This window comes from Nanorana parkeri, unplaced genomic scaffold (assembly GCF_000935625.1).
Source record: "Nanorana parkeri isolate BGI_ZX_2015 unplaced genomic scaffold, ASM93562v1 scaffold1071, whole genome shotgun sequence".
Classification (NCBI taxonomy): domain Eukaryota; kingdom Metazoa; phylum Chordata; class Amphibia; order Anura; family Dicroglossidae; genus Nanorana; species Nanorana parkeri.
This window is the reverse complement of record NW_017307339.1, coordinates 264,519-283,590: the sequence shown is the minus strand read 5'-3', so window position 1 is coordinate 283,590 and position 19,072 is coordinate 264,519. Positions and strand designations below refer to the sequence as shown.

General features: G+C 39.7%; 1 protein-coding gene across 1 annotated transcript in view; it reads left to right on the top strand.

Annotated features, from left to right (window-relative positions):
• MCPH1 (microcephalin 1) overlaps positions 1-19,072 on the top strand; it is a 238,927-nt gene that overhangs the window by 41,679 nt on the left and 178,176 nt on the right. The window contains exon 10 of the mRNA XM_018567597.1: positions 13,457-13,494. Within this exon, the coding sequence (XP_018423099.1) occupies positions 13,457-13,494 (38 nt within the window). The remainder of the gene's footprint in view (positions 1-13,456; positions 13,495-19,072) is intronic.

The following is a 19,072-nucleotide window of genomic DNA, read 5'->3' as shown; positions in this document are numbered from 1 at the left end:
ATCCCCTTCTGACCTTCCTCTGTCTGCTTTTGCACTACCTGAAAATGAAGATTTAGGGGCTGCATTCAGTTATGTGGACTCAGCGCAGGTAAGGGACCTATTTCTTGACATCCCTCCTACACTCAAGGATACGATCTTTATCCTTATACACAAAGTTTGCACATGCCTACAATTAGAGCCGCCTGTGGTGACCCTACCAAAGCTCACTAGTGTGCGCTCCTTAAAAATGCTCAAACCTGCTAAAACCATCCCAGTACTTTGTGTTATATGGTGATTGGGATCACCCTAAAACAATTTTAATCCTCCCAAACAGTTTGCTTAGCAATACACTGTTAATGAGGGTTTCTTAAGAAATGTTCCTTTCGTAGACCCAGCCATTTCTTGCTTAAACAAGACTTCAATGGTTCCTGTAGAACATGTCCTTGTTTTCTAGGACCACAGGTTATAAGCTCTCTTTAAAGCTTTTTTTTTTTTCCCCGTGCAGGCCCAGTTATGCAATATGGCGCTGCCACCAAGAAGCTCCCGAAGGGCATGCCCTTTGCTGGGGAATTCCCTTTCAGTGAATCTTAGATTCTTGTATCAAGGAAGTGAGGGGGGAAAGAGTACCTTTTTTATGTCAGAAGAAGACCAAACCAAAGTAGCAAAATCCTCTGCTCCCTCCTTTTAAGAAAAGTTCCTTTCATCCCTTCCAGGCCTCTGGTACCTAGCCCTAAGCTGGATACTGAGTTCCCTTGTACGTTCCAGCCCTTGAAGCCTGCAAAATCTCGGAACAAGCCCTCTTTACATGACAGACATCATTCCCAATCCCCAGAGCGTTGTGACCAAGAGTTTTCGTTCCCTGTCTCCTCCTTGCTTCCTGTTCTCCAACTTGCCGAAATCTCCTCAAAGACAGATCGCTTCGCTGCCCTAGATCACCTCCTTTCATAGGGGGTCATAGTTCCCCTTTTCCAGAGGCAGAAAGCTTTCAGAGCTTCTATTCCAACCTGTGTGCACTGTACCTCAGGTTTTTAATCAAGGTGCTGACCCCAGTTTTGGCTCTACTTTGATCTCAAAATATCCCCATGTTCCCATAGTGGGGATATTAGACAACCTTCTCCTGAGAGAGCAGTCACGAGCCTAATTCTCCAATATTTGTCCAACGTTACAAACCTTGTAGAGCTCTAGATGGGCCCTGAATCTCAAGAAGGTGACACTGGGGCCTTCTAGTTGCTTACATTTACCTGAGCCTAGTCTTGGAATCAGTACTGTCCAAGGTCTTCCTTCCTCCAGAAGTGTCCAATCTCTCTGCAGTTTGTGGTCCAGGAATTACCTGGTCATCTGTTTTTGCAAAATGCTTGAATTTATGGTGGAATCCTTCGATGGTGGCCTACATGCTCAGTTTCACTCCAGGGCATTGCATCCAAACCTCCGTATGCACCGCGCATCAACCACCTATAACATCAAGTGTGCTGTGCTAAAAGGTATTAGCCTTTAGAGTATGTATAAAGTGCTAAAAGTTATTAACCCTTAGAGTATGTATCAAAAGGTTAATTATCACAGTGGTTGATGCACAGTGCGTACACCTGATACACACTCTAAGGGTTAATACCTTTTAGCACTTCAAGTGGTTGATGCACAGCGCATACACTTGATACATATTTAAGGGTTAATACCTTTTAGCACAGCTGCACAATCCACACAGGGAGGTTTGTTATCCTAAAGTGCAGATTATTGGATTCATCCGAACCTTCTGGCTGCATGGGACAAGCACATTTAGTCCCTGGACCTCCCCTTTGTCCGTCAATCAAGACAAGGTTTGCCAGGAGTAATAAATCTCCAACCCAGTGCTGGGCTCAGGGAAGTCCTTTCTTCCTGTGTTCTTCAAAGTGCTCACAATGGATTCTAGCCTGTCAGGGTAGGGGGAGTCCTCAAATGCCCCTTGGATTGAGTCACCTGTTCGTTGTAGGGATCATGACTCGCAATCAGCATCTTAGATATGCCATCCATATGTTTAGGTGGACTTTCAGTCGTAAAGTTCTTCAGATGGTCCTCTGATTTTTGGGCTCCTTTCAGTCCTTTGTTGGAGTTTGTTAGCGTTTTTCATGGGCCTGTTAACCATTGTTGCTGTGTTGACTGCCTGTATATTTGACTACTTTTGGATGTCCCAATGGTTCCAAAATCAGCTCCCAATGTCCTGTGATGTGCAATCAAGAAGATAGGAGTTTTTTTTCTTACCCATAAAATCCATTTCTTAAAGTAAATTATAGGACACAGAACCCTCCCCAATGTTTTCTGTGATCAGTAATTGTACTCCTTACTGCAAAGCTGAGCATTCTGAGAGTGGGAGGGGTTATACAGGGCTGTCTGTACAACTAAAATTTGCCATCTGCAGAATCTATTGGTTCCAGTATTAAAGGGTTTCTAAACCCTCCGTTTTTTTTGCATATATCTACTTCTAGCAAGCAGTAGATATATGCAAAAAGTAAAAAAAAACGCTTTAAAAGCTGTTGAAACTTACCCCCGTCTTCGCCGTGCACTCCCGTCCGAAAATCCGAAACTGCTCCGAACGCAAAGCATCCTGGGGTGGGCGCATGCGCAGTTCGGATTTTCAGTCGGGAGACCAGGAGAGACGCAAGGTAAGCCTATGAACGCGTGCACCCGCATGCAGACACCTTGGGACAGAAAGTGCCAGCAAGGACAGAGGAGTCAGCGAAGAAAAGAAGATCGGATTAAGAGACATCATTTTCTCACTATGTCCTATGTCAGGGTAAAATACAGACAAAAATCCTGTTCTAGGTTCATGACAAAAATATAGCGGGGTAGACTAGTGCACTACAGTATGGTTGGGCGGAAAATGTAAGTAAAAATAAAAAGTAAGAAGGCTTTATTTTGTGTGCGCTTCAAATCTTAATTTTTAGTTCTAACAAATGTAATTTTAAGTTCCAATATTATTTTCTAATAACAATAGAAAAAGACCTTATGTGATCAGACCCTGCATGGTGCCATACATGTGTGTACTACCTCCAATAGCTCTTGTGATTATATTTCAGTCGAATTTCATTGTCGGCAAGTAATTAGATTCCCGTCTTTTAAAGAAAACACGATCTTCTTGCAAATCATTCCAGGATGTTCAGTATGGCACCCTGATTGATATTCACAGCTTGTCTTTAATATTTTAGGCAGTTGATGCTGAAACATTTAATTAGCAAAATGTTAGTAGACAAAGAGGCATCCTTGGAAACATCTCTCATGCTGTTCAGTATCTAGTTTCCAAACCGTCTCTAGCTGGAGGCAGTTTTGCCATAAACAGCTGACAGAGCTCTTTTTTTGGATAAGAAACATCTGTATGTTTTTTAGTGGTTTGAAATATTAGGTCTTATTCACAATGTATGCACATTTTCAGACTCATTGCGGTGTATTTATAAGGGTCTCCATTGAGTTCAGTTGAATGAGAATTGGTTGCTGCTTTTCCAGGAGGTCTGCACAAATCTTGACATCAAATTGAAATTGCCCCCCTGCAACAGGCATTTACTTTTTTGCAAGATATTTGGCAAGACTGTTGCACAGCATTTACTATTGCATCACTGATATAGCAACGTGGGGGACATTAAAGGTAATCCTTCCCAAGCTGTTAGCCTGAAAAAGACCATGGTAAGGTAATATCGTTTTTAAAGAACAGGGAAAGTAGGAATTGACAATGTTTGCTGATATCCTTGCAATATATATTGGAGTTTTTCTGGAGACGGTAAACTGATAGCAAACACGAAGTACATCCAAGTCCCAAAGCTGGTAAGAGAGGCTGCACCCCACATTAGGGCACCAGTTATAAGGAGCTGAAGACAGGAAGGGGTGGGCCAGAGTGCCAACTTTGGAGCTACAGGAGGCTGACTAAGGCACTGCAAACCCCCCTCCCCCCAAAAAAAAAACAGCCACACATGGGGACATTCAGGTGGCCAAGTTTCATGGTTTGCTTTCACCATCTTTAAAGTAAACATATTATAGGAAAAAAATGGGAGTGATTTCGGACCTCCTTCTAGAACTCCTAGTTGCCTGGCTACTACAAAGACCTGCTGGTTTCAAGACTTTGAGTCACCAACTGGAACAAGTATGCACATCAGGGAAATCGGAATTAGGTCCTCCATTTTTATCTCAATTCTTGTTGTGGATCAAAGTTTTGAAGTAAGATGGCAAACATGATGGCCAGGCAAGTTACATTTCTGGAAGAAGAGGTCAGCAAAGGCATCTTTCATGTTTCTCCCACGACCGGTTTCCTTTAGGTATACAAAAGATTGACTTTTCATAGTTATATAGTATTTGAGTTTGAATAAAAAGACAGGCCTATCAAGTTCAACCTTTGTGTGTCTGTTTGTGATTGTGTATGTGTGTACACGAGTCCCTGTGTGACCTTGTTTTTAAGTGCACCTTTACCCCTGTATGTTACAGTCTTTTAGGAAGGTATCTAAATGCTTTTTGAATGATTCAACACTCTCTGCTGATACCACTTCTTGTGGCAGCGAGTTCCAGACTTTAACTGCTCTAACTGAAAAGAAGCCCCATACGCCCCTTGTGGTTAAATCTTTTCTCCACCAGTTTTAGGTGGTGGCCTCTAGTCTTTGTTATGGAGTTTACAGTAAACAGTTTATTTCTGATGTTGCCATAACTACTAAACATTTTGTACATCAAAATCATGTCCCACTTTAAACGTATCTGTGCCTTAAAAATGCAGTTTGACCTAACATATGCAGATCTTGTGTCAAGTAATAAAGCCAAGAGTCTCAAAAATTCTAGCCAATCAGCTACCCTTTATCTGAACAATATTAGCAGCCCCTCTTCCTGGAAAAAGCAAACACTTCGGGCGGCATAATAAATCATGTGCAATCAGTCCTGTAATGAAAGACAGGTATGTCACTGATCTGTTTAATCAGAACAATTTGTTAGCTATATGTAGAAATGCTTTATTGCTAAACCCATAATAAACATGTCACAGCTCAGCTTATGTTGGGTTACCTTGGGTTCACTTGGCAAAGCAAAGAGATAGGATCACTGCCAGCACACTTGATATAGAACATACCAGCTCTAATCTGAAAACCAGGCAAGCAAAAGAGTTAATTCTCCAACAGCAGTAAGCAGATAAAGGAGACAGACGCACTGCTGGAAATTATGTTCATTTGGGTGTTCCTTTTTAAATAAACAGACTATGTCACGTTGTGATGTATTTCTTACAGAAGAGCTTAATGATAGAGCAAGAGATGAGTAGAAATGTGATTTAGCTGTTGTTTTTGAATAAACACAGAAACTGGCATATTTCTAAGACTTTCTTTTTGTACTGGTTGGCTTTATGGGTAACTGCACTTTGCATGTCATCATAGCTGATTATTTTACTATATCCAGTCAAAACTGAAATGTAGGTGCTGAAATGTATATAGTCTAGCCCACTTGTCTTTGTCAGTACTCTGATCTGGTATTCTTTTTTGATTACCTCTTCAGTTCGTTTGAAACATTCAGACACATCCACTGCAGGTTCTCACAGAAACCTGGTGTATCAAAGTGTAAGTACTAAGAGGTTCCTTGTAGGAAGTGATCAGATTCAAACCTGTCTTGGAAGTTTGAGCATATTTGGCGATAAGTGAAGGAATTATCACATTACAGATTTAGGGCGCAAACTCACTCTTCTCCATATGTGAGGAGGTCTCTGAAATCTAAATGCAGTGGTTTACAACGGCTTCATATTAAGGAAAGCTATACACCCTGTTTTAGTTTCACATTGCTGTGGTTCCCAGACTACTATTGAAGTAAATTGAGTGGATTTAAATCTTGTTTGGAATTGCTCTTTAAAGCTGAAATCTGGGGAAACAGCCTAACACACAGATGACATGCATATACGGGAGATGTTTACCTGCCAAAACATTTGTATTTCGATTCAGCCCTGAGGTATAAACAGCTCTGCCACACAGCCCAACTGTCTATCCGGTCATAATTCCTAATTTTTCTCTGATGCAGCTAATCAACACACCTTCTCCTCCAAACACTCACCCTGTGAAGGGGCAGTGAAAGGGAAACAAGCACAGGGATGTACTCCTCTCTCTCTTCAAGTTCTCCTGCTATCAGCATGGTCCCTGTCAGTGCATGAGCACTACAGTGCAACTGATTGGCTCCTTGCGCGGGTCCTTTTATATTTTTTCATGTTTTTATTATTTGAAAGTGTGTTGTATGTGTTTTGACTGATTTGTTGTAAAATTCACTTGCCTTTTCAAATCTTTCCACTAGGTTGTGCTGTTACCTTTGCAATCCAAGGGAGGAGTAGAGTACTTAATATGTCATCAAAGCAATGTTAAACTGAAGAAAATTAATTGAACAGAATGTTTTTGAGCATATGATACAATCTCCGACAATTAAAAAAGATTTATGAGGTCTTTGAGTAATCTCTCCTCATAGTTATTAATTTAATATGCATTCATTACACATCAGGTACTAACATAAGCTACCTGTAAGTCTACTCTTTCGCTATCCAGTTTTCAGTTTGTGTACTTAACGTAAGTTTAATTTACCACATGCATTTTAGGAAATGCATTTTATTCTTGTTCAGCTTATGGCTCCATATACTGTGCAAATTTAAATATAACTTTCTGATAGACAACTAACATGGCTGCCACTACTAGTCAATGTCTGATAAAAAAAGAACAGCATGGGAGGAATTTGATTGTTCCATTTGTTTATTTACAGGCTACAGGTACTGACTAGTATTGTCTTACAGATTTTGTTATAACATGCACTTTCAGACCTGAAATGTACCCCATGTTCATAAATCCCAACCATCCCAGATTTTGCAGGACTGACCTGGACCTTTGTCCCCTGGATCTGGGCTATGGACTGTAATCCCGCTGAGTGTAACTTTCAGGTACAGGCCCGAAGCAGAAGAGAACCCTACTTTGGAAACCATGCTGCGGCCGGCGCATCTGTGTTTCTGCACTGTCCGGCTGCCAAGGTGCAAGATTGAGCCCCAACTCCTCTGCTCTGCCCTGGTAGCAGCACCTTACCCTCACCCCCTAGCTCTACCCTTGTATTACTTCATCTCAGCTTTTCTGAACCCTCTGCGCACTCACGCTGGTCTGCTCTTAGCTTGCTGCACCTCCAACCTTGTTCTGTCCTGATCAGGTATGAAACTCTGACTGAGAGTTTCTGCAGCCATGTGCAAGAGGTTCAGGAGACCTCCGTGGACTTGTGCAGCCCAGCAGCAAGGTACAACTTGTATTTTGTAAAAGTGCTGTGCCTCCCCCATTACCATATCTGCAGAACATCTCTCCTGTCACCTCATGCTTGCTCCTCTCAGCAGGTTTTCCCAACCTCCCTTTCCATCAGCACCATGCTTTTGCAGAGCATTTTGACCTTCTACGATGATGCACCCTCCCTTACTTTCCGGTCACCCCATAGTTTCCTTCCAACAGCACCCCCTCTCTCCTACTACTCTGCATCCTTCGTATGCCACCCCCCTTTTTACCATGCCCCCTTATTACCATGCCCCCTTCTTTCCCATCATCCTGTATCCCCCTGCATCCTTTCACCCTCATCCTCATGGACAAACCAGTAGCTGACTCCAACACCAAGCACCAGCCTGCCAACAGCAGGTGTTTCCACTGCACTGTGCCTTCAACATGTTCCTTACATCCTGGAGGAGCCTATGACTGCAGGGCCAGAAACTACATGAGAGTGAGTGCTCAACACCCTCAATACTATGTGCATGGCCAGAGATGCCTGTGTGTGTGTGCCACCTCACACCCCAGTCACAGAGCATCTCTCCTAGCTACTTCCCCCTCTGCCTCCCTCACAGTACATTCCTGCTTTCCCACTTCACCTTCCACTCACAGAGAATCCCTCCATGGTCACTGAAACCCCTATTTACAGTGTGTCCTTCTACGGCCACCTCACCACCCATACAGTCCTGCAGAGAGCAATGACGCATGACTCTCACAGGAAGGGCAGGAGGTATTATTAACCTGTGGGCAAAGATTGACAGTGATAAATGAACACTTATCCTATTTCAGTAAATGGACGCATTTAAAGCTGAACTCCAGAATAGGCAAATATTGTATAAATACAAGAGGCATGTGTATTATTGGTTGAATCTTGATGTGCTTTGTGTATTTCTTCCATATCTATGCAGTAATCCAGTGTGGAACTTTGCCTCTGTGCAGAGGCTTCCTGTATAGATCAGTCACTGTTGCTCTGTCTCTCCTTCTGCAGGGTGGCTGGTCTTGTATCCGCCCTCTCCTGTAGTTTTCTGTGGGTGGGACCTGCTGGGTCACTTCCACAGCTCTTTTCTCTGCAGAGGCTGTGGAGCACAATGGTGATGTCTAGGGATGCACCGATACCGATACAAGCATCGGTATCGGCGGCAATACCGAGTATTTGCATGAGTACTCGTACTCGTGCAAATACTCCGATACATAAAACGAGTACCTGTGCCGCGTCCGCCATCTTCAGGGACCCGAATCCGCCGCACACAGGACCTCCATCGCGTCTTCAATGAAGCAAGATGGCCGCGACCTCCTCTGTCATCTGCTCCATTCTGACCTCTTCTCCCGCTGATTGGATGATTGACAGGCTTCCACACCAGTCAGGAGTGACTGGTGAGGAAGCCTGTCATCCAATCGGCCAATCAGCGGGGAAGAGGTCAGAATAGAGCAGATGTCACAGCCTAGTCATCTGCTCCATTCTGATCTCTTCTCCCGCTGATTGGCCGATTGGATGATTGACAGGCTTCCTCACCAGTCAGTCATGTGATAATCTATTTTCCCCACTATGGGGATACAAGCCTTAGTTAGCAATGGCATGATAAATATTAATTTCATTATTCAATGTCTTTTTTTTATAATATAAATGTTATAATATTAAAAAAAGACATTGAATAATGAAATTAATATTTATCATGCCATTGCTAACTAAGGCTTGTATCCCCATAGTGGGGAAAATAGATTATCACATGTCCAGACTCCAGAACAGTGTATTATTGTATAGTGTGGAACAGCTGTATCCAATTCTGCATACCTGGCTTTATATTATAAAGTTCTTATAATATAAAGCCAGGTATGCAGAATTGGATATAGCTGTGCCACACAACAGAGTGTTCATGTTCTTCATAATATTAAGAAACTGACCTAAAATCATGATTTTATATTGCTTTAGAAAAAATGTGACATGTCCCTTTATGAAAAAGTATCGGTAATTGGTATCGGCGAGTACTTGAAAAAAAGTATCGGTACTCGGCCTTAAAAAAGTGGTATCGGTGCATCCCTAGTGATGTCACCACTGATTTTAGAAGAGAATACTTTGGTTTATCATGGTATCTGATGCAAACAAGGTGGATTTGGTTATTGAGGAATATATTTAAATTAAAGTTTATCTGCCCAGAGTTCAGCTTTAAGAAAACAGCTACTGGTGTCCTGCCCTGCTTTCTTTTTCTTAAATAGAAAGGTATGTGTTTTAGGTTGTATTATGTAGAAAAACAATTGCATTTTAAATATTGTAATTCTACAGAATGTCTTCAGAAATTATTATGTTGAAATCCGTGCCTGTGGGAGCCTTACAGATATTTCCCAATTCTATGGACAGGCTAGACATTATACTTAGGTAAAATAAGGGCCCTTCTAGTAGCAGCAATGGTTTTGACCTATGGAAATTTGCAAGATATAATGATACAAATACTATTTCACCAGTATTGTGATTACCTCTCTGCTAAAGTTTATATAAAGCTCGGTTATTGAACTTGCAATGGCTGTAAAAATGTCTGGGAAACAGAAATGAAGGCTTACTTTACTTTATAGTGAAATCATACAATCAATATTTCAGTATTAAAGCTTTGGTAGGTCTATAATGTTTTTCACCCAAAAATAAAATGTAATCAATTGAATTAAACAATATGTAATCATTGTGATATTTGCACATATAATTGAGTAACCTGATATTGTTTTTGCTTTGTGCTACTCTAATCTGACCAGAAAGTTAAGATCATACACTGAACAACCCTTAGCTAAATGAGGAAAAGCCAGAGTAATTCTTTCCAGAGTAATTCTTTTTGTAAATGATAACTTCAGCTAAGAGATCAAAAAAACTTTTTTTCAAAGATACATTCAATGGCCAACATAATTTTTCAATCTCTGCAGTCATAAGTCACATACTACAGGGCAAGATCATGCTTTTGTGAGAACAGATTTCTAAATTGATGATAGATTGGCCTCTGACTCTGTTTTACATCTCGGATCTCTGCCAGACATTACTTTTTACCTTAAGTGTAACATTCCTATTTTCCATAATTTATTTGTAATTTACTAAACTTTATAACCACATGAGTATAGAGTGTTTAGCTGACTGGTTGACTTGTTTTAGATATTAACTGAATGTGTTGCACCCTAGAGCTAAGATCTTCATATATGCTATGATACTTTTTAGGATTTTCTCACTGGTTTCTTTTTTAAATCTTTAAATGTGTTTTCCTTTAGGAGCCCAAAAGCTTCAGAATTTTTAAGTCAAGTAGGCTTTAGTTACAGTTGGGCTTGCCAATATTTACCAGCTGGAACTGTCTGGGAAATTGCTGATATAGAAACCTGAATGTCAAATACTACACTAAACATATTTAACATTTATTTAACCAACAAAAAAGACACACGTTCCTTTTGTTTTCATACTGAATTGATAAATCTATATAGCCTTAGTTATGTAAGGTCAGTTCTCCTAGATTTATACACCTTTGGATCCATTACAGTTCCGTATAAGGTTGTGAGCTCTTACATGTATGGTTCTCATAACTTTTCTTTTAATTATATTCCATGGTATTCACTTGTTTTGCCCATATGCCTTGTTATAAATAAACTATTGAGTATGATGGCACTGTACAAATGATTACAGTAACAATTTGTTTAAATTCGGAAATTTGGTTGTTTATTTGTAATTTAGTTGTTTTTTAAGATATTGAAGAATATTCAGTGGCAAAAATGTCAGAACACACTTATCAGCACAAACACATTTTATAGCATATGTAATAAACTGATCAAACCTAAACTGACAATTGACAAAATAATAGTAACTTGATAAAGTGTAACCTATTTGTAACCCTAAGTTTGAACCTAACCCTCCAATTTAGCTTAAACCTAACCCCTGTCATCAATTGAGCTGTATAGGATCACAGTGATAAACACTTTATGGCAATACTAGTTATTGGGCCGCTTTACCCTTATGCATCCTGACATCCACAATTTTGTGTGGGGGTTCACTGACATAACCAAGACTGTTGGTTTTGTTAACGTATTGTTCTTCTGTACCCATTTTCCTCCTGATTGCCTGGGCCAGTGCAGACCCCAGTACACTAGCTGACCAATGAGTGCAAATCCTGCCCTGTGTAAAGAGCAGGGTCTGTTTTGGAAGGACCTCTTTCCTTACACACGTACCCCATACTTCTCCTCCCACCTCACCCTTCACATCCCCTCCATGACCTCTATCCCTTCCCTACATTTATGTATGGCCCTTGCAATGAGACCTCTCTTTTATAATTGCACTGTCCTCCTCGCCGTGCACAGAGATTTTCCAGCTAGTGCAACAACAATCTAACAGCTGACTGAGAGGGATCGTCACTGGGGCCAGTTAACTACGCAGTTAACCTTTTGCACACACAATTGGTAGCCATTACCACGTGTTTTAATGGAAACCTACAACATTCACAGCATCTTAAACAAAATTTTGAGACGCTCACTGTCATACCCAGACCGGAACCTAAGAGTATTAAAATATGGTAGCCCTTCCAAAGAGTCTTTAATTTTGGATTATAGCATTTAGAGATTCAGTTTAATGGTTTTAAAATATTCTAATGAAAAAAAAAATTGCAAGCAAATATTTATAGAAAATATATATTACAGAAATAACACAACCAATCAAAGGGTCTGAGAGGTATGCTGAGCGGGTGTTTTAATTAGCTTCACCAGTCACACCCCTAATGCCAAGTATTCTAAATCAATCTATGTCTACGTCTGATAAGGTTTCACAATCCAACAGCCAATGCATTGCACATAATTAAATTATGCATATATCTCTTAAGAGATCTTCAAATAAGCATATATCTCTTAAGAGATCTAATATGGTCAATATGCTTTTGCTTTACTGTCTTCACTACTTAAATTAGCTACAAAAACTCTTGAGTGGCTGATGATAAGCTCCCCAAAGTTTGTAAAATTTGAATAGAAGAAAATGAACTTTCAGCAACACATTACCGTAATTAAAAAACTATTTCTCACCTGTCTGCAAAACTGAAAAAGCACCTATGAAAGCTATCTGCAATTTCACCTTAGCAGATAAGCAGTTGTGTCACCACTTTTAATGCGCTTACACCAGCAGCTTGCTATTTTATTTTCTGTGTGTGCATTAGAGTATGCAAGAATTGACGAGGTGAATGTGGGTAGTTGTGGATACATTAACATATACAGTATTAGTGCTATAGACTTCAGCATAAGACAAATTGTATGCGCGTCGATAGAATAACCCTTAAAGTGACACCATCACTAACTTAAAAAATTTCAGGTAATCAAATCATGTGTTTTAAATGCGTAATTTTAGGGGTTTTTTTTCCCTTTCCAGAAATATTTTTCTATTAACTTGCTAGCAAACTCAAATTTTTTTCTAGGAATTTGCAGTTCCATAGCACTCCTTAGGAGTGTCTAATTACTGTCTTTGGTGGCAACCCATCCATCCTTCACCTCTTTATATAACCTTTTATATACAGTGGGGCAAAAAAGTATTTAGTCAGCCACCAATTGTGCAAGTTCTTCCACTTAAAAAGATGAGAGAGGCCTGTACAGGTCTGTGAGAGCCAGAACTCTTGCTTGTTTGTAGGTGACCAAATACTTATTTTCCACCATAATTTGCAAATAAATTTGTTCCAAATCAGCCAATGTGATTTGTCTGGATTTGTTTTCTCATTTTGTCTCTCATAGTTGAGGTCTACCTATGATGCCAATTACAGGCCTCTCTCATCTTTTTAAGTGGGAGAACTTGCACAATTGGTGGCTGACTAAATACTTTTTTGCCCCACTGTGTCAGCTGGGAAAAAGGAGTCTCCTGTTTCTACTGACATTACATCCAAGATGGCATCCCCCAGCAGCAGTCCAAGTACTTTTGGATGTCTTCACAAGAAGGCTGTTACAGTTAAATAACATTACTAACATACATTAAATGGACATATCTTATTGTAATACTGCTGTGGACATAAATGGTCTGCCGACAGGGTCTCTTTAATCACGATGCTGAATGGGTATATAAGTAAGTAAAAACATATTCGGATTCTTGTGGATCACATTCAATAGACATTTTTTCCAGTCTTATTTAAAATAGTTTTTTGGCATTTTTACAATACTGAAACTAGATTAGGTGATTTCCAGTTCTGGAAATCAGTCATAGTTTTGAAGGCCTGTTGATAACAATTTTTTTTTTCCAGGTTACAAGATCATTGGTTATGACAAGCATGAGCGCTGAGTAAGTGTTTCCAATTCTCACTTTCGTGGTTTTGTTTGTTCTGTAAATAATATTTAAACAGAGTATGGCCAATGGGAAAATCAGTTTGAGCTAATGTATTATCATACCATAAATTGGATATCCCCAAAATGCATCCACAGCTATGTTACCAAAATGTTGTGTTTAGTGTTTTTAAAGGGTACTTGCCTTCTATATACACAGTGGGAAGTATAGCACCCAGTGATCTCTATATACACAGTGGGAAGTATAGCACACACTGATCTCTATATACATAGTGGGTAGTATCGCGCATATTGATCTCCTATATACACAGCAAGGAGTATAGCACACACTGATCTCTATATACTATGTGTATATGTATATATTATTATTTTTTACTAGTAGCAGTAAGTCACATTCAACTAGTTCTGTAATGTTGAAGGTGTTTTTTTGTTATCCAACATCACCTTCCTCAGACTTAATTTTTATTGAAATAATGTTTGAATATATTTTTGTGCACAATTTGAATATACCTGTAAGTGTTCTTATGTAGTAGAATGGTAGACCAGGAAAATGGCTAAAATGTCTAAAATGTATACATATTTCCTACATATGTCAGGTTTCCTTCCTATGGAGTGCTTCACTTGCTACATCTTTTTTGGAAATTATGTACTTTGCATGCACTTGGCCTTTGTTCCCAATGTATTTTTTTTTTGCCTAATACTTTGACTCTTGTTTTAATAACTGGAATGTAAATAGCATGAAACATCCAAATAGATAATCTTAGAACATCAGCCAGATGAAAAGCTGGTTGCACAATTTATTTTTTTGTAGATTAGCCATAAATGCTAACAGTATATGTGAATGTTATGTGTGCACAATGAAATACTATTCTATATCCTTTAACAGTCGATGGGCTAATTGTGTTTGACTACTAAACAATGATTTTTCTTTCTTTGGATTACTTTTCACGTTTAGCACATTTTTGGCTTATTACATATGGACCAAAGTATGTTCTTATGTTTGATAGAATCACAGCTCCAACAACTGGATTTTTTAACATATTTTATGTACCTAAACTGAAAAAAATCTATTCGGCAGTATGTTCTTCCAAGTGAAATTCTTTAAAGGAGAACTATGGGGTCAGTGTTTTTCCCCATAGTTCTCCTTGGGGTAACGGGAGGACACAAACTAGCGTCCTCCCGTTACCCTAAGCTCAGTATACCGCGAGCTACAGCTCGCGGTATACTGAGACGCCGCACCTGGAGCGGATCCCGACTTAGATGACGGGATCCGCCCAGCTGCGTGAGTGACAGCTGGCTCTGCCTATCTAGAGGCAGAGCCAGCTGTACCCGCCCCCTCCCCCGTCCGTTCCGCCAGTCAGCGCTGGCAGATCGGAGCGGGGAGAGGGGAATCCAGCCCCTCCCCCTGTCACGGCAGAGAGCCGTGACAGGATCGAGAGGTGAGGGAACCCGGTATGTGTTCTCTCACCTCCCGATCTACTGAGCCGACCTGTGACAGTCTCATTGTCACAGGACGGCTTAGAACTATGAGGTGAGTGGAAATCACTCATGTCATAGTTCTCCTTTAAGGTTTCGTTAAGAACCTGTGAATAATTAATGTAAGCTGGTGAATTTTCAATATGTAAACAAACCGGGATAGTGTGCTATAAATGGTAAATAAAAAAAAAATTAACTCTTAAAAAAAAAGAAATAGTTGATCAGCAGCAAATGAAAGTAGGGGACAATTCTGATTTCCTTGTATTAATTCTTGAGTCAGCCTCTTCAGTATAGTATCAAATCAGAAAGTATCAAATCCAAAGCATCAGTGTAGTAGCCTGGCAACTAGCATTTTCCTAGAGAGAGATTAATGGCAGTCTGCATATTTTCCTTTTAGTTTTCCTTTAAGTTACTGCTCTTTGGCAATATGTTTTGGCAGGTTTTTAACTGTATTAACATTTTACAGAATATTATGAATTCAGAGGGGGTCATCGATTTTTTGCTATGAATACTGCGTACCCCTTCCATGATTTTCATTCAAAACAAATTCACTTTGCTTACATGCTTCTACCAAGGCTAACCTTTTGCTATATCCCTTAAGTATAATCTGTGCTACTGCAAGTTCCTCTAGCACCCAAGACAAAGATACCAGAGTGCATTTGTTTGTAATATTTGAATTTTTTTGTAATCCATTGCTACAAAAATGAATAGACAAAAAGAGCTAAAAAGAAAAAACTTTTCATATAAACAGCAAAAACAAGGGGAAGCATAGTGGGTTAAATAGGAACACTGACAGCTGAGCACTGCAGATTATACAGGGAATCTAGCCCAGTCTGTACCTCTCCCCTTTGTGCAGTACCCAAGGTGGGGCGACTTTTCTGTTTGTGTTGACCTGGTCCTGGGTATAATCATGCATTAAATGTTTTCAGAATGTGCTTAAAGGTTTTTTTTTTTTTTTTGCATTAGCAAAAGATAACAACCTTGTAATTTGTTACAGACGATGATGACGGTGACACAGACATTAAGGCTGATAATGTTATTAATTACCAAAATGGGATGTCAAAAAAGCTTTCAAATTTGTATCATGTACCTTAACATTATATTTATTGACTCAGGGTCTGGTTACTGTGTGGTAATTGTAGGGGACCAAATTTACACACTTGAAGACATAAATAAACATTAAACAGTTTTTATGGTACTGAATTCTAAAATACTGACCTCCAAGACACCCAAGAAAGTTGGTGTTGAAGGCAAAAGAAATGAGGCAGAACTCAGAGGAAATACTTTCACTGGAGAACAAAACTAACCCCTACCTTTAGCCACCTTATCTCCAGTATCTCTAGAGACTCCTGCTTTGTAGGTCTGTTTTGGTATACGTCTTTGTTAGATATTAACATGAGGAACACTAGAAACGTGCCAAGTCTTATGTTATGGAGATGAAGAAAGAACAGATTGTGCAACTCTCTTAATGAAGTAACATTTCACTGCACTGGTTCCTTCAGTTTATGTTCTTACTTATGTGTGCAAGTGAAAAAACATAGTAGGATGTATGTGAAGCTTTTAATGGCCAAGCAGTAAATAGTGCAAAGATATTTTTTCTGATGTCTTCATAATTGAGTCAACTGGATGTTTAGAAATTTAAGGAAATCTTAATTGTGAAATGGTTTCATTTGGCATTTCAGTTTGATTTAAATCAGGACTCCAGGCAAAATGAAAAAAAAAAAACCCGCCAAAAATGTGCAGTGTAAAAAGAGAAATCTAAAGAGGTATATGGTACTTGAAATATTGTTGTACTTTATTTCTTATATTTATTTACACTTTCACTGAGGTCAGATTGTGAAGCTCTTGCTATACATCTGGCCAGCTGCTCTCTTACACAGAAGTCGGGTGTTGTTAGCCTACCCCTCTCTCCCCTTGCCCATTCACAGGATGCTTTGTGTTCTTTGAATGGCTCACAGAATAAAAATAATTCTGTGAATTAACAAAGGGAGAGGAGGAACAGGCAGACAAACAACAGTGTGGTTCCAGTAAATGAAAGCCACAGGTCTGCTGTCACAGAAGTATAGTGAAAGCTATACTCTCTCTGGATTAAGTGAAGATTTTGCCTGGAGTCCTGCTATAGCTGTGGATAGTGGAAATAAAAATGCCCCTTTGTTGGTGCTCAGTGAGAGTACAAAATGGCCTGGCTTTTGTTTTCAATGGGAATGAAAAAAAACCAATGCTCTTAAGTCTGTGGTTCATGGGAGTAAAAATTATTTCCCTACATCAGTGGTTAGGCCAGTATAATGGTGGTCAGTGGGAGTAAAAAATGACCCTGTGTTGGTGGTAAATGAGAGTATTAAATGCCCCAGTGTTAGTTGTCAGTGGGTGTAAACCATACACCTGCATCAGTGGTCAGCGTGGGTAAAAACTACCCCTGCTTCAGAAAAAGTGAAATCCTAGCAGGCAGTAGTTTGGGGACCTCTGCTTTGAATTGTACATTGGCCTTGTTGTGGTCTGACAGCACACAATATTGTTGCGTCCTGATTGGTGTCAGCCCTGCTCAGTTACTTTATTTTTCCTACTTACTTAATTAATCCCCATCTCATTTCTTCAACATAGCAACTAGTTATTCTGTAACCCCAAGATAAGAACTAGGAGGCTCCTTGAGATAACACAAGAGGTGTGCACAGGACAGCTCTGAATTTTTGACCTGATTAACCACTTGCTGACCGGAGCAATTTCTTGCATTTGCACACACATGATAAAATCTGAATTTTTGGCTTGAAAACAGCTCCACACCTTCAAACAATAATGTTGTTTATCAAACCAGTATTTTTAGGATAAAATGCACTAAAATGAAATTTAGTGCACAGAAACAGAATATAATACCCAATTATTGTTAATTGATTTTTATTTTTATTTTTTTACACTCAACTTTATTGCTATCACATTGGGGGCTAACAAGCCCCCGATGTAAAAGCAAATAGGATGTGGCAAGTCCTCTTCATGGAGATATCGGAGGTCTTTCAGATCCCTAATGTCACCTAGGGACCCCAAAGAAGCTGATGAAGCAGCAATCTGCTTCACCTGGTTCTTCTCCTGGCTCTAGGAGCTGGAGAATATGCAGAGTGACAGCGGAAGTTATGTAATCATGTCCGGGTCCAGTGATCGAAGGAGAGATCAGCAGCTAGAAGCCTGCTGATCTACCTCCAATCCATCAGGGGAGACCCGCTGTCTTGGCCCGATCGGGGGACAGCAGAGCCTGGGGAAGCCGGCGGACACACACACACACGAGCAACTGTTTAAAATGGTACCAAAAGCACAGCTGCAGCAGCCATGTTCTTGGTATAACCACTTCAAGCGTGTGACGTGTATTTACGTGAGCCCGAATGAAGTGGTTAACATGTATTTTTTACCTTTATTGAACAGATATAGCAAAATACCTTCAATGGTATAATTAACAGAGCAAAAGAGAAGAACAAGTAAAAGAAGTTCTTAGCTTGAACTTTTTTACACGGGCTTCAGCTTGTGTAATAGTGTGTACTACAAGCTTTTAGATAGCTCTGTTAAAGCTTTCAGCAAGCTTTGTGCAGTTTATTAACGCTCTTATAGCACCATTCATTTCCAGTTTGGGAAGGGTCAACTTAGATTTTCATGGGCGTGCTAACTAACGCTTTAAAGATGCTGCTTATAGGCTTCAGCTTACATACATAAATGTCTAAACTCAACTAGACTATAGAGTACTTTTAAGGATACTTTTAAAGGTGTTCCCCTTTGGTAACTGTTAAGTAAACACTTTCCACAGAAGTGCGTTAGTGTTCTTTGGTAAATAATGGAGAATATATTTTTAATTTATATTGAAACACCATTGAGAGCAATATAATTGCAGATAAACTATGCACAATCCTACCCACCCAGCTGTATTTTGATTAACTGAAAATAAAACATTAGAATCAAAGTACTCATATTCATTAGATTATTAACTGGATAAAGGCAAAGTCTTTGAATAAAGAGCCCTTCAGCTACACCATTGCTAATGAGCAATATATGACCCTCTTAGAGGTCGTTTCTTAAATAATAAATCATAACAGAAGTAAATTAAAGTGTTTATATTGGAC